The sequence below is a fragment of the Somniosus microcephalus genome, chromosome 11 (genome assembly GCF_052327205.1).
Source record: "Somniosus microcephalus isolate GS21.2 chromosome 11, FLI_Smic_1.0, whole genome shotgun sequence".
Taxonomy (NCBI): Eukaryota; Metazoa; Chordata; class Chondrichthyes; order Squaliformes; family Somniosidae; genus Somniosus; species Somniosus microcephalus.
This window is the reverse complement of record NC_140997.1, coordinates 46,627,325-46,640,834: the sequence shown is the minus strand read 5'-3', so window position 1 is coordinate 46,640,834 and position 13,510 is coordinate 46,627,325. Positions and strand designations below refer to the sequence as shown.

General features: G+C 53.7%; 1 protein-coding gene across 2 annotated transcripts in view; it reads right to left on the bottom strand.

The window, feature by feature from the left end:
* Positions 1 to 10,043, bottom strand: part of txndc11 (thioredoxin domain containing 11) — a 117,571-nt gene extending 107,528 nt beyond the window's left edge. Inside the window, exon 1 of one of the 2 annotated variants that reach the window (XM_086000611.1) lies at positions 9,689 to 10,043. In XM_086000611.1, the coding sequence (XP_085856737.1) occupies positions 9,689 to 9,828 (140 nt within the window). In that variant the 5' untranslated portion in view covers positions 9,829 to 10,043. The remainder of the gene's footprint in view (positions 1 to 9,688) is intronic. The other variant, XM_086000612.1, reaches the window with a different exon arrangement.
* Positions 10,044 to 13,510: the final 3,467 nt, after the last annotated feature.

Below are 13,510 nucleotides of genomic sequence, written 5' to 3'. Positions count from 1 at the left end.
GGCCATTAATGTACACAGTGGATGTTGGGGAGAACATTGTGAGACGCCACGTCGATCAGATCTTAGCGTCACAGGAACGCGTCAACCCCATGTCTCGAGTACCTGGGGATGAACCCGACATACCGGTAGCATCTACTTCAGACCCAGTAGCAGTGGAACCCGATGAAAAGGGGTCAGAATCGCCTCTGCACCAAGAACAAGAACCTCTGGAAAGGCACTATCCCGAAAGGGTCAGGAAGCCACCCCAAAGACTGAATCTATAAATGGACTTTTGTTGTTTAATGTACATGTAAAAATGTTAATTGTTACTTGAATATTAGGGGGTATTATTAATCTAAAAGGGGAGGAATTGTAGTGTATGTGCCTTTAATTCAGAACTACTTTTACAGCTCCTGTATACTGTAGTACCGGCAGTGACCACACCAGTATATAAGCTTTGCGCATACCTCTGTACCCCCAGTCTAGAGATTACCCTCCTCCAGTAAAGACCTGTTATTTGTTAATGTACAGCATCCGTGTGATTATTTATCCATTGAACCACGGATCTAACAGAAACAATTATTCATCCCGATTGACCCCATCCCCATGGGGTCATGGATAATGGAAATGGCAGAACACAAAGTCCTAAAGTTACAGTACACTGATGACCGAGCTGCCTCCACCCACCCCACCCCCCTTCCCCCCAGCTACCCACGTCTCAGGTTTGTACCAGGTCCATGAGCTGGAGGCGCAGGGAGCTGCAGGAGGAGGACCTGCGAGCTACATCAGACGACTGATCAGCTGTTGTAGTGCCAGCTGGAGGATTAACTCAAATAAAAAGCCAACAGTCTCAAATTCTGTTTGTATCCCATTAATTGAAAAATCCTGCATTTAATCAAGAACTAGAGTAATGGGAGTGCGGATAATTGAGTTCACAGTGTACTTTCAGTCTGCATACTTCCCACCATGGTATAGCCATCAAGGCTATACCAGCACTTTTTTCCATTTTGTAAAAGAAAAAAAAGACGATTTATGTTCTACGTACAATTAATTATTTTGAAGCGCTGTGACTTATTTAAGTAAACACAGCTGCTATTTTGCACATGCAAGATTTCACAAATGCAGCAACGAGATAAATGACCTGTTAAAATCATGTTTTGGTGATTGCGACTGAAGGAGGCATTTTGGTCAGAACACTGGGCAAAAACTCCTTGTTCTTCTTCAATATCTCATTCAAAACACTGTAGCTCAGTTCTGCACTAGATCAGCCCAGATTATGTGTTCAAGCCCTGGAGTGGGGCTTGAACATGCAACCTTGCCATAGAATCATACAGCACAGGAGGCGGCCATTGGGCATGGGCCATCTCTTTTAAAGGGCTAGCCAATTAGTTCCACTCACCTGCTCTTTCCCCCTAGCCCTGCAAATGATCCTTTTCAGGTATATATCCAATTCCCTTTTGAAAAAAAAGTTGCTAATTTGACTCGGTTTCCATCACCTGTTCGGGCAGCGCATTCCAGATCATAACAAGTGGCTGTGTAAAAATATTTCTCCTCATTTCCCCTCTAGTTCTTTTGCCAATTACCTTAACCCTGTGTCCTCCGGTTACCAAGCCTCCTGCCAGTGGAAACAATCTCTTTATTTACTCTATCAAAACTCTTTTGACTCAGACGACAGTGCTCCTCACCGAACCTACACTGAAATTATCAACTTAAACACTATCTTTCCCCACACAAAATTATCTGAACAAAGTGAACACCTGCACTGAGCTATTCCGGGGAACTGAATATTAGTTTTTAACCACCTTTTATCCTCTGCTTCAGTTGCTGGATGCAGTAGTTTCACCTCTTAACATAGAAGATAGGAGCAGGAGTAGGCCATTCGGCCCTTCGAGCCTGCTCCGCCATTCAACGAGATCATGGCTGATCATCCAAACCCTAGCACCTGGTCCCTACACCGACAGCCATCCCACCCAAGCCCTATCCCCGTAACCCCACGTATTTAATCCCCCCTAACACTAAGGGCCAATTTTATCATGGCCAATCAACCTAACCCGCACATCTTTGGACTGTGGGAGGAAACCGGAGCACCCGGAGGAAACCCACGCAAACACGGGGAGAATGTGCAAACTCCACACAGACAGTCACCCGAGGCCGGATTTGAACCCGGGTCCCTGGCGCTGTGAGGCAACAGTGCTAACCACTATGCCACCGTGCTGCCCCTAAGTAGCACTTTAAGTTGAGAATGTGGTAGAGGATTTGTTAAACCACTATACGTGTGTCAGCCGAGGCTCAGTTGGTAGCGCTCTTGCCTGAGTCAAGAAGGTTGTGGGTTCAATTCCCACTTGAGACTGGAGTACAAAAATCTAGGCTGGCACTTGAGGAGTACTGCACTGTTGGAGGTGCCGCCTTTCAGATGAGACGTTAAATCGCGGTCCCATCTGCCCTCTCAGTGGACATAAAAGATCCCATGTCACTATTGGAAGAAGAGCAGGGGAGTTTTCCACCAGTGTCCTGGCTAACATTAATCCCTCAACAGATTATCTGGTCATTGTCACATTGCTGTTTGTGGGAGCTTGCGATGCACAAATTGGTTGCCACGGTTCCTACATTACAACAGTGACTGGGCTTCAAAAGTAAGTCATTGGCAGTAAAGCGCTTTGGGAAATCCAGAGGTTGTGCAAGAGGCTATATAAATGCAAGTTCTTTCTTTCAGGTAGCGCATATTGGCGCTACTTGAATATGGTATTAGTTACATTTTGGGGCTTTATAACAGCAAATTCAGCACAACAGATCAGCAATATATAGTGTGAAGCAGATTCTTGGTTTATAAAGGTTCATATTCATTTGTTTTAGTTACTGCCCTCCGATAACATTTAACAAACAGAAGCAAGAATTAGCTTTGCTGCAGCTGGAACATTGCCTTTAAAAATCAGAAATTCAATAAAGTCTAACCTGTTAAAAAATACTTCACAAATATCATATGCACTCTAATTTAAAATTACACTAAAGGGGGAAAATCCCTAAAATTAAATCCCTCTGAAAATAAGTCTTTTTGTGAGCTACACTATTCAGCGGAGACTTTAAAACTAGTGGTAACTGAGCCTCACTGAGATTCTTGGTTACAAATCCCTGCAGGGTCCATGATGATGATTCAGCTTCACAGAATCAACACTCTCTCAGTTCACTAATCACATCTGCATGGACACAGATGACAACAGATTTAAAGCAAAAGTCATTATTACACACACACACACACTTCCCCTTTCTTGTGCAATCGATATAACTGTAGCTATAATTCCACAGGTTTAAGATATTCAAATACAGATAACCCAGTGTTTTTTTTTAAATTGTTTAATTACTGAATGTTATGAAGTGATGTAATTCAAAATGCAGCTCAGTTTATGACAATTCATACAGAAATCTCAATGTTAACTATCATTGCAGAATTTGTTTATTCCAATTCTTCACTAGTTAAATCATTGTTTAAACAAAAATAAGCTATGCACAGCTAATTGATTTCCACCTTCCCTCTCCTGACCAAGGAGAAGCAGAAGTACAATTCACCCCCAGCAGACTCTTACTTAGTTCAAGGAGAGGGTAACATTAACAGAGGCCTGGAAGTATGTACACAGCCTACTTGGTCAACACCAGCCAGCCATTCTCCGTGGCTAATACTACACAATTCAATGATAAAACAGTCGTCAGCATCTTGTGGGCTCACATTCAATTGGTGGAGAGTCTTTCTATTCTCAAGCAAAGATACATTCATGATGGATTCAAACCTAGATCCCAGAAGTGGAAAGTCAAGTGTGCTAACCCAATACTGGAGCCAGGTCAAAATGTTCAAAAATGTAACCTACCCCAGCAAACAAAGGGGACAGTGGTACTTCAAATAAAGTTTTTAAAATGCATCTGTCAAAAATATGATGCATCACTTCCAAATCATTGCTGAAGAAAGCTGTTGTGGCTTCAAATCACTCACAAATGTTCTTGCATTTTATATACCCTCCACACTACAACATGCGTGCCTTTGGGGAAAAAAATACTTCAGACTTAAGAATTCAAAAGTTTTCTAAATAATTTGGGTTGGCCTTTTGAGAAGTGCTGGACCTCCAATAGAGGGAAGCAGATAGCCAGCCTTCGTAGAAAGTGTATCATTTCATAAAGAGCTAACATTCTTCCCCGCAGATTGCTTCAAAATTTAGAAAACTGACACAATGGACTTGGATGTCAAAACTTCAAGTAAAGTAGCTTACAAGCAATTACCCTACCTGCCACGCCCTAATTTGAGTGAATTATACACTTGACAGTGGAGTGCAATTATTTTTTCACAGTAGGTTAAAAGGCGAGTGTGTGCAGGAATAAGGGAATGTGCATGTATGAATAAGAGTGAATGAGAGCGTATGTGAGTGAATAAGAGTGAGCAAGAATAAAGCGTGCGCGAGTGCGGGGGAGCGAGCGCGAGGAGGAGCGGGCGCGCGCGGGGGGGAGCGAGCGAGAGGAGGAGCCGGCGGGGGAGCGTGCGCGAGGAGGAGCGGGCGCGCGCGCGGGGGGGAGCGTGCGCGAGGAGGAGCGGGCGCGCGCGTGGGGGGGAGCGAGCGCGCGCGCGGGGGGGAGCGGGCGCGAGGAGGAGCGGGCGCGCGCGCGGGGGGGAGCGGGCGGGGGAGCGGGCGCGAGTAGGAGCGGGCGGGGCGCGCGGGGGAGCGAGCGCGAGGAGGAGCGGGCGCGCGGGGGTGCGAGCGCGAGGAGGAGAGGGCGCGCGGGGGAGTGAGCGCGAGGAGGAGCGGGCGCGCGGGGGAGCGAGCGCGAGGAGGAGCGGGCGCGCGGGGGAGCGAGCGCGAGGAGCGGGCGCGCGCGCGCGGGGGAGCGAGCGCGAGGAGGAGCGGGCGCGAGCGCGAGGAGGAGCGGGCGCACGCGCGCGGGGGAGCGAGCGCGAGGAGGAGCGGGCGCGCGCGCGCGGGGGAGCGAGCGCGAGGAGGAGCGGGCGCGCGCGGGGGAGCGAGCGCGAGGAGGAGCGGGCGCGCGCGGGGGAGCGAGCGCGAGGAGCAGCGGGCGCGCGCGGGGGAGCGAGCGCGAGGAGGAGCGGGCGCGCGCGGGGGAGCGAGCGCGAGGAGGAGCGGGCGCGCGCGCGGGGGAGCGAGCGCGAGGAGGAGCGGGCGCGCGCGGGGGAGCGGGCGCGCGCGGGGGGGAGCGGGCGCGAGGAGGAGCGGGCGCGCGCGCGGGGGAGCGGGCGCGAGGAGGAGCGGGCGCGCGCGAGGGGGAGCGGGCGCGAGGAGGAGCGGGCGCGCGCGAGGGGGAGCGGGCGCGAGGAGGAGCGGACGCGCGCGGGAGAGAGGAGGAGCGGGCGCGCGGGGGAGCGAGCGCGAGGAGGAGCGGGCGCGCGGGGGAGCGAGCGCGCGGAGGAGCGGGCGCGCGGGGGAGCGAGCGCGAGGAGGAGCGGGCGCGCGAGCGCGAGGAGGAGCGGGCGCGCGCGCGCGGGGGAGCGAGCGCGAGGAGGAGCGGGCGCGCGCGCGCGGGGGGAGCGAGCGCGAGGAGGAGCGGGCGCGCGCGGGGGAGCGAGCGCGAGGAGCAGCGGGCGCGCGCGGGGGGAGCGAGCGCGAGGAGCAGCGGGCGCGCGCGGGGGAGCGAGCGCGAGGAGGAGCGGGCGCGCGCGGGGGAGCGAGCGCGAGGAGGAGCGGGGGAGCGAGCGCGAGGAGGAGCGGGCGCGCGCGGGGGAGCGGGCGCGCGCGGGGGGGAGCGGGCGCGAGGGGGAGCGGGCGCGAGGAGGAGCGGGCGCGCGCGAGGGGGAGCGGGCGCGAGGAGGAGCGGGCGCGCGCGAGGGGGAGCGGGCGCGAGGAGGAGCGGACGCGCGCGGGAGAGAGGAGGAGCGGGCGCGCGGGGGAGCGAGCGCGAGGAGGAGCGGGCGCGCGGGGGAGCGAGCGCAAGGAGGAGCGGGCGCGCGGAGGAGCGGGCGCGCGAGCGCGAGGAGGAGCGGGCGCGCGAGCGCGAGGAGGAGCGGGCGCGCGGGGGAGCGAGCGCGAGGAGGAGCGGGCGCGCGGGGGAGCGGGCGCGAGGAGGAGCGGGGCGCGCGGGGGAGCGAGCGCGAGGAGGAGCGGGCGCGCGGGGGAGCGAGCGCGAGGAGGAGCGGGCGCGCGGGGGAGCGGGCGCGAGGGGGAGCGGGCGCGAGGGGGAGCGGGGGGCGAGAGGGAGCGGGGGCGAGAGGGAGCGGGGGCGAGGGGGAGCGGGGGCGAGAGGGAGCGGGGGCGAGGGGGAGCGGGGGCGAGGGGGAGCGGGCGGGAGCGGGCGCGCGGGGGAGCGAGCGCGAGGAGGAGCGGGCGCGCGCGGGGGAGCGAGCGCGAGGAGGAGCGGGCGCGCGCGGGGGAGCGAGCGCGAGGACGAGCGGGCGCGCGCGGGGGAGCGAGCGCGAGGAGGAGCGGGCGCGCGCGGGGGGAGCGAGCGCGAGGGGGAGCGAGCGCGAGGAGGAGCGGGCGCGCGCGCGCGCGGGGGGGGAGCGAGCGCGAGGAGGAGCGGGCGCACGCGCGCGGGGGAGCGAGCGCGAGGAGGAGCGGGCGCTGCGCGCGAGCGAGCGCAAGGAGGAGCGGGCGCGCGCGCGCGGGGGAGCGAGCGCAAGGAGGAGCGGGCGCGCGCGCGCGGGGGAGCGAGCGCAAGGAGGAGCGGGCGCGGGGGGAGCGAGCGCAAGGAGGAGCGGGCGCGCGCGCGCGGGGGAGCGAGCGCGAGGAGGAGCGGGCGCGCGCGCGCGGGGGAGCGAGCGCGAGGGGGAGCGGGCGCGAGGAGGAGCGGGCGCGAGGAGGAGCGAGCGCGAGGAGGAGCGGGCGCACGCGCGCGGGGGGAGCGAGCGCGAGGGGGAGCGGGCGCGCGAGGGGGAGCGGGCGCGCGCGGGGGGGGTGCGGGCGCGAGCAGGAGCGGGCGCGCGGGGGAGCGGGCGCGCGCGCGGGGGAGCGAGCGCGAGGAGGAGCGGGGCGCGCGCGCGGGGGGAGCGAGCGCGAGGCGGAGCTGGCGGGCGCGCGGGGGAGCGAGCGCGAGGAGGAGCGGGCGGGCGCGCGTGGGAGCGAGCGCGAGCAGCAGAGTGCGCGCGCGTGGGAGCGAGCGCGAGCAGCAGAGTGCGCGCGCGTGGGAGCGAGCGCGAGCAGCAGAGTGCGCGCGCGTGGGAGCGAGCGCGAGCAGCAGAGTGCGCGCGCGTGGGAGCGAGCGCGAGCAGCAGAGTGCGCGCGCGTGGGAGCGAGCGCGAGCAGCAGAGTGCGCGCGCGTGGGAGCGAGCGCGAGCAGCAGAGTGCGCGCGCGTGGGAGCGAGCGCGAGCAGCAGAGTGCGCGCGCGTGGGAGCGAGCGCGAGCAGCAGAGTGCGCGCGCGTGGGAGCGAACGCGAGCAGCAGAGTGCGCGCGCGTGGGAGCGAGCGCGAGCAGCAGAGTGCGCGCGCGTGGGAGCGAGCGCGAGCAGCAGAGTGCGCGCGCGTGGGACTGAGCGCGAGCAGCAGAGTGCGCGCGCGTGGGACTGAGCGCGAGCAGCAGAGTGCGCCGCGCGCGTGGGAGCGAGCGCGAGCAGCAGAGTGCGCGCGCGTGGGACTGAGCGCGAGCAGCAGAGTGCGCGCGCGTGGGACTGAGCGCGAGCAGCAGAGTGCGCGCGCGTGGGACTGAGCGCGAGCAGCAGAGTGCGCGCGCGTGGGACTGAGCGCGAGTAGGAGTGTGAGTGTGATTAGGAGACTGTGTTTGAGAGAGAGAGATTAGGAGTGTGCGTGTGTGCGCGTGCGAGTGAGATTAGGAGAGTGGGAGTGTGAGTGTGTGATTAGGAGAGTGAGTGTGGGCGTGAGTGTGATTAGGAGTGTGTGTGTGTGTGTGGGAGTGTGAGTGTGATTAGGAGAGTGTGTGTGAGAGAGATTAGGAGAGTAGGAGAGTGTGAGTGTGTGATTAGGAGTGTGTGTGTGTGTGTGTGTGTGTGTGTGTGTGTGTGTGTGTGCGCGTGCGTGCGTGTGAGAGAGATTAGGAGCGTGTGTGTGAGTATGAATGTGATTAGGAGAGTGTGTGTGTATGAGAGAGATTAGGTGTGTGTGTTTAGGTGTGTGTGTGAGAGATTAGGTGTGTGTGTGAGAGATTAGGTGTGTGTGTGTGTGTGTGTGTGTGTGTGAGAGATTAGGTGTGTGTGTGTGAGATTAGGTGTGTGTGAGATTAGGTGTGTGTGTGTGTGTGTGTGTGTGAGATTAGGTGTGTGTGTGAGATTAGGTGTGTGTGTGTGTGTGTGTGAGATTAGGTGTGTGTGTGTGTGTGTGTGTGTGTGTGTGTGTGTGTGTGTGTGAGAGATTGTGTGTGTGTGTGTGTGTGTGTGTGTGTGTGTGAGAGAGAGATTAGGTGTGTGTGTGTGTGTGTGAGATTAGGTGTGTGTGTGTGTGTGTGTGTGTGTGTGTGTGTGTGTGAGAGAGATTAGGTGTGTGTGTGTGTGTGTGTGTGTGTGTGTGTGTGTGTGTGTGAGAGAGAGATTAGTGTGTGTGTGTGTGTGTGTGTGTGTGTGTGTGTGTGTGTGTGTGAGATTAGGTGTGTGTGTGAGATTAGGTGTGTGTGTGTGTGTGTGTGAGATTAGTGTGTGTGTGTGTGTGTGTGTGTGTGTGTGTGTGTGTGTGTGTGTGTGTGTGTGAGAGATTAGGTGTGTGTGTGTGTGTGTGTGTGTGTGTGTGTGTGTGTGAGAGAGAGATTAGGTGTGTGTGTGTGTGTGTGAGATTAGGTGTGTGTGAGAGAGAGATTAGGTGTGTGTGTGTGTGTGTGTGAGATTAGGTGTGTGTGTGTGTGTGTGTGTGTGTGTGTGTGAGAGAGATTAGGTGTGTGTGTGTGTGTGTGTGTGTGAGAGAGATTAGGTGTGTGTGAGATTAGGTGTGTGTGTGTGTGTGTGTGTGATTAGGTGTGTGTGTGTGTGTGATTAGGTGTGTGTGTGTGTGTGTGTGTGAGTGAGATTAGGTGTGTGTGTGTGTGTGATTAGGTGTGTGTGTGTGTGTGATTAGGTGTGTGTGTGTGTGTGTGTGTGTGTGTGTGTGTGTGTGAGATTAGGTGTGTGTGTGTGTGTGTGTGTTTAGGTGTGTGTGTGTGTGTGTGTTTAGGTGTGTGTGTGTGTGTGTGTGTTTAGGTGTGTGTGTGTGTGTGTGTGTGATTAGGTGTGTGTGTGTGTGATTAGGTGTGTGTGTGTGTGTGTGTGTGTGTGAGATTAGGTGTGTGTGTGTGTGTGTGTGTGTGTGTGATTAGGTGTGTGTGTGTGTGTGAGATTAGGTGTGTGTGTGAGATTAGGTGTGTGTGTGTGTGTGATTAGGTGTGTGTGTGTGTGTGATTAGGTGTGTGTGTGTGTGTGATTAGGTGTGTGTGTGTGTGATTAGGTGTGTGTGTGTGTGTGTGAGATTAGGTGTGTGTGTGTGTGTGTGTGTGTGTGTGTGTGATTAGGTGTGTGTGTGTGTGAGATTAGGTGTGTGTGTGTGAGATTAGGTGTGTGTGTAGGTGTGTGTGTGTGATTAGGTGTGTGTGTGTGTGAGATTAGGTGTGTGTGTGGTAGTGTGTGTGTGTGTGTGTGTGTGTGAGGAGTGTGTGTGAATGTGTAGGGTGTGGATGTAGGAGTGTGTGTGTGTGTGTGTGTGTGAGTGTGAATGTGATTAGGAGTGTGTGTGTGATTAGGAGTGAGTGAGTGCGGGCGGGTGCGCTGCCTGTCCTGGGACGGGTCTTTCGCTAACACTCTCTTACCTGAGTGCAAACCTGAGAGTGAGCAGGGTACAGATGACAGCTATGGCTCCACACACAAACTCGGGTCTCCGCGCCATCTGAGCCACCGCATTACTGGCGCACACGCACTGCCGCTTCAGCTCTCTCTGTAGCCTCAGCATCCCTGGCCGTCCGCCTTTATAGCGGGGCGGGGAGGGGGGGGAGGGGAGGGGAGCGCTCGGCGCCTTCTCACTCGCTCAGGCCCCGACTCTCGGCCGCCGCCGTCCCTCGGGCTCGCGGCCAGGCGAACCCTGTTCCGCCACGTACTCGCCACCGCTTCCGCTCCCGCTCCGTAACCCGGGACAGCGCACGCGCTCAGGCTCGCGCGTGCGCGTTTCTGGCGGCGGGCTCGCGCACCGCCCCCGGAAGGCAGCCTGGGAAGTGGAGGAAGTCGGCTCCTGGCCCGGGGGGGCGGAGTCAAACTGCGAGGTCCCGTGACAGCCGCCTCCGGGTCCTTGTGCTAGTTGACGATTACAAACCAGGAGATAGGTCGCAATTGTTTCCAAGTTTATACATCATGTGCTAACCTGGGAAACGAGGATTGAACATAGAACTTATGCCCGGTGAAGGCAAGAAGTTAATGCAAAAAAGAGTTGCATTTGTGTAGCATCTTTCGCGACCTCAGGACAAAGTGCTTTACAGTCAATGTGTACTTTTTGAAGTGTAGTCACTGTTGGAGGAAACGCAGCAGCCAATTTGCGCACAGCAAGCTCCCACAAACAGCAATGTGTTAATGACCAGATAATCCGTTTTTCAGATGTTGGCTGAGGAATAAATATTGGCCAGGATACTGAGGAGAACCCCTCCCCCTGCTCTTCTTCAAAATTGTGCCATGGGATTCACCTGAGAGGGCAGACAGGGACAAAGTTTAACATCTCATCCAAAAGACAACACTTCCAACAGTGCAGCACTCCCTCAGTACTGCACTTAAATCTCTGGTGTGAGATTTGAACTCACCGTCTTCTGAATCAGAGGCAAGAATGCTACCACTGAGCCACAGCTGACACAATCAGTGAAACGTAGGCTTGTCATAATGTTAAGCTTCAGATTTACCTTATATCTTCAATCTCTTTTGTGCAGTGCACAAAGTTACAGTTTTCAGCAGTGTTGATTGAGTAATTATCAAAGTGGAATGTGAGTGCTGAAGGTATGAGAATGATCTAATGTGTGGGTGAAGTATAGGCTTGCTTCCCCCGACCAAACTGACAGAATTTTTGACACCTGATTCAATAGATTTATCAGCATTTTGGAGCCTACGATACCAAGCGTGTAAACCTTGGTGTATTCTTCTATAAATTCATTGCCATTCCCAATCCTACTCCCACATTTTATTTCCAAAACCTGACAAGTCCATAAGTGCAATGACAGATGTACTCAAATAAAGCCTGTTAATGCATTTACACAGAGGAACATATCCTATCTGAAAAAGCAACTGCACCCGGTCTTGAAGTTGACACATGGGTTGAAATACTGATTGTCAACTTAAAACAATGATGGTTGGCCTCTCTGCACTATCTGACTTGTATTCCTTCCATCCTCTTGGGTAGGTAAGTTATTATGCAAAGACTTAAAATCAGGGTGCAGAGATGAGCATAACTAATTGTATCTAATCGTATTGGTGCAAAAAACAGAAGTTCTGAGGAAAAATTATTTTTTTAATGTTTTATAAACCTACCTTTGTTAGTAGCTTCCTTGTGCAACATCAATCCTTGATGATAAATGATTACAACTATTTACTCACTGCTTTTTGTGTGTGTGTCTCTGCTTCTCTCTTAGACCCTTGTTTGCGGTTCTTTCTCTGTCCCCATCTGTCTGGTTCTCCCTCTCTTGAATAATAAAGCTTTTAAACTTAGCTTTTGGTTCTTTTAGCTTTAAATTACCACACAAACACAAATTGAGTAAACATATTATGTTGTATTTTAAAGGAGTATGAAAGTCTTATTGCACCACTATATACCTGATGTATATTACTATAATCATAGTGATGTGTTAAATTATTCTGAATTTACACTGTCACACCTGAAATCCTTTCTTGCGAAACCAGTTATTTCATCTTATTGAAAACCTTCAGGTAAAGCAAGCAGACAGATCCACTCTCCACCACGATACTTGCTGGTCCTGACTCACTCTAGATCCTGATTGTCTTCAACCTACTTTCCTCTGCTATCCTGGCTGCCCTCACTTGCTGTTCACCCTGTTCCTTACTGCTCCTGAGTTGTTTTCCTCCATGCATTGCTGGCTACTATCTTGCTTCACTCCTATGTTCTGTTTGAAATGTGTGGGCTTGATGCTTTGCAAAAGCCTGTTCTCAGGGCAGCCCCCTCAATGATGGGTTCAGGTTATTGTCCAGCCATGGGAAAGCACCACTCAGAATAGCCCATCACAAACCTCTAGACCCATGAAATGTGTTTTGTGTTTAGGACTTTGTTTTAATAATAAAGATTTGAGCAGAATGGTGACCAGAAGCACTGTGTTGGAGTTGTCACAAAACACGAATCTTTCCAAAACGTGTCACTGGTGAGAAGCAATCAATAACAAGAACATTATCAACTGTGGGTGTGAAACATGTGCCACTTTAACTAATACTGTGTCAGATTTTGGTAACTAACTACTCTAAATGTGAAGTCTGACATCATCAGGGTCAAGCTACAATATTGCAAAGGACCAAATGCCTTGGGGCATCTTTATTTTGAAGACTCAGCATAAAGGCAGGTTATTTCAGGCTTATTGATTAAATGCATGCTGGCTGTGACCTTACCCCTTTTTTTCAGTCCCCTCTTCCATGCAATCAGATAAAGCTTGAGGAGGAGAAGCAGGGACAGTGCCATTCCATTAACCAATGCAGAGGCTTGGCATCCTTCTGGCTGGTTGCCTTATCAGCAGAACAGTAAGATGGCAGCATGACAGCTGCACCTGGTCAATTGGAAACTGTAGAATTGGTTATTTTTAATGGAAACTCGTGATTCCACTGCCAGCCCAACCTGCCCACCAGCTGAGCGTTGGAGCCGGTCGATTTCATGCCCTCCGTGACCGGCGAGCTGCGGCTGGAAGCCCTTTTGGCACTTGGAGCTCGCCGGCAGGTTTTAAGTGAAGCCTGAAGATAAATTTGGCCAGCGCACGGAGCTGGCCAAATTCATGCCCGGGGCGCAATTCAAATTTCTCCCACTGTATTTCATCCGTTCTGTACTGGAGCAAGTTAACTTTTCTTGGCTCTGGAGAACAACAGCAGCCGCTCTTCCCAGTTTGATACGTTTGCTCTGGTTCTGTGTAGGACTGATCAATTCAATCTTCAGACTTTGGGCTTTCAAAGAGCTGAAAAAAACCTTTGCAGATGATTCTCAGCGAATTGTTTTAGAAGTTAGTCCCACCACCAAAAAGATCAAAGAGAGCAGGGAGAAGAAAACAGGTAAGCAAAGGAATTTAGAGTTAAGCTCTGTTTTAGAGAGAAAGCAGAACAGATAGATTAGATTGAAAAAGTAAGTAGAGGTGAAAGAATAAAAATAGCAGTTAATGGGCAAGTCAAGGCATGCAGAAGAAAATTGTTTAAAATGTTTTATTTTTAACTGTTCAGTTTTGTACTTTAGGGTTAATATTGCAGTCATGAAGCTGCTCCTGACAGTTGAGCAACTTTATGCCGTAATAATGTTTGTTTCAGCACAAGAGCTGAAAACATAAAAATCACCTGTCCCAGGGTGGGTTAACTGGTACTACCACAGCGAGACTGAAGTATTGTATGAAATCAGTTATCGGATCAAAGTCGTCCTATGTTTTTACATAAATATCTAGTTACAGAACTAAAACTGA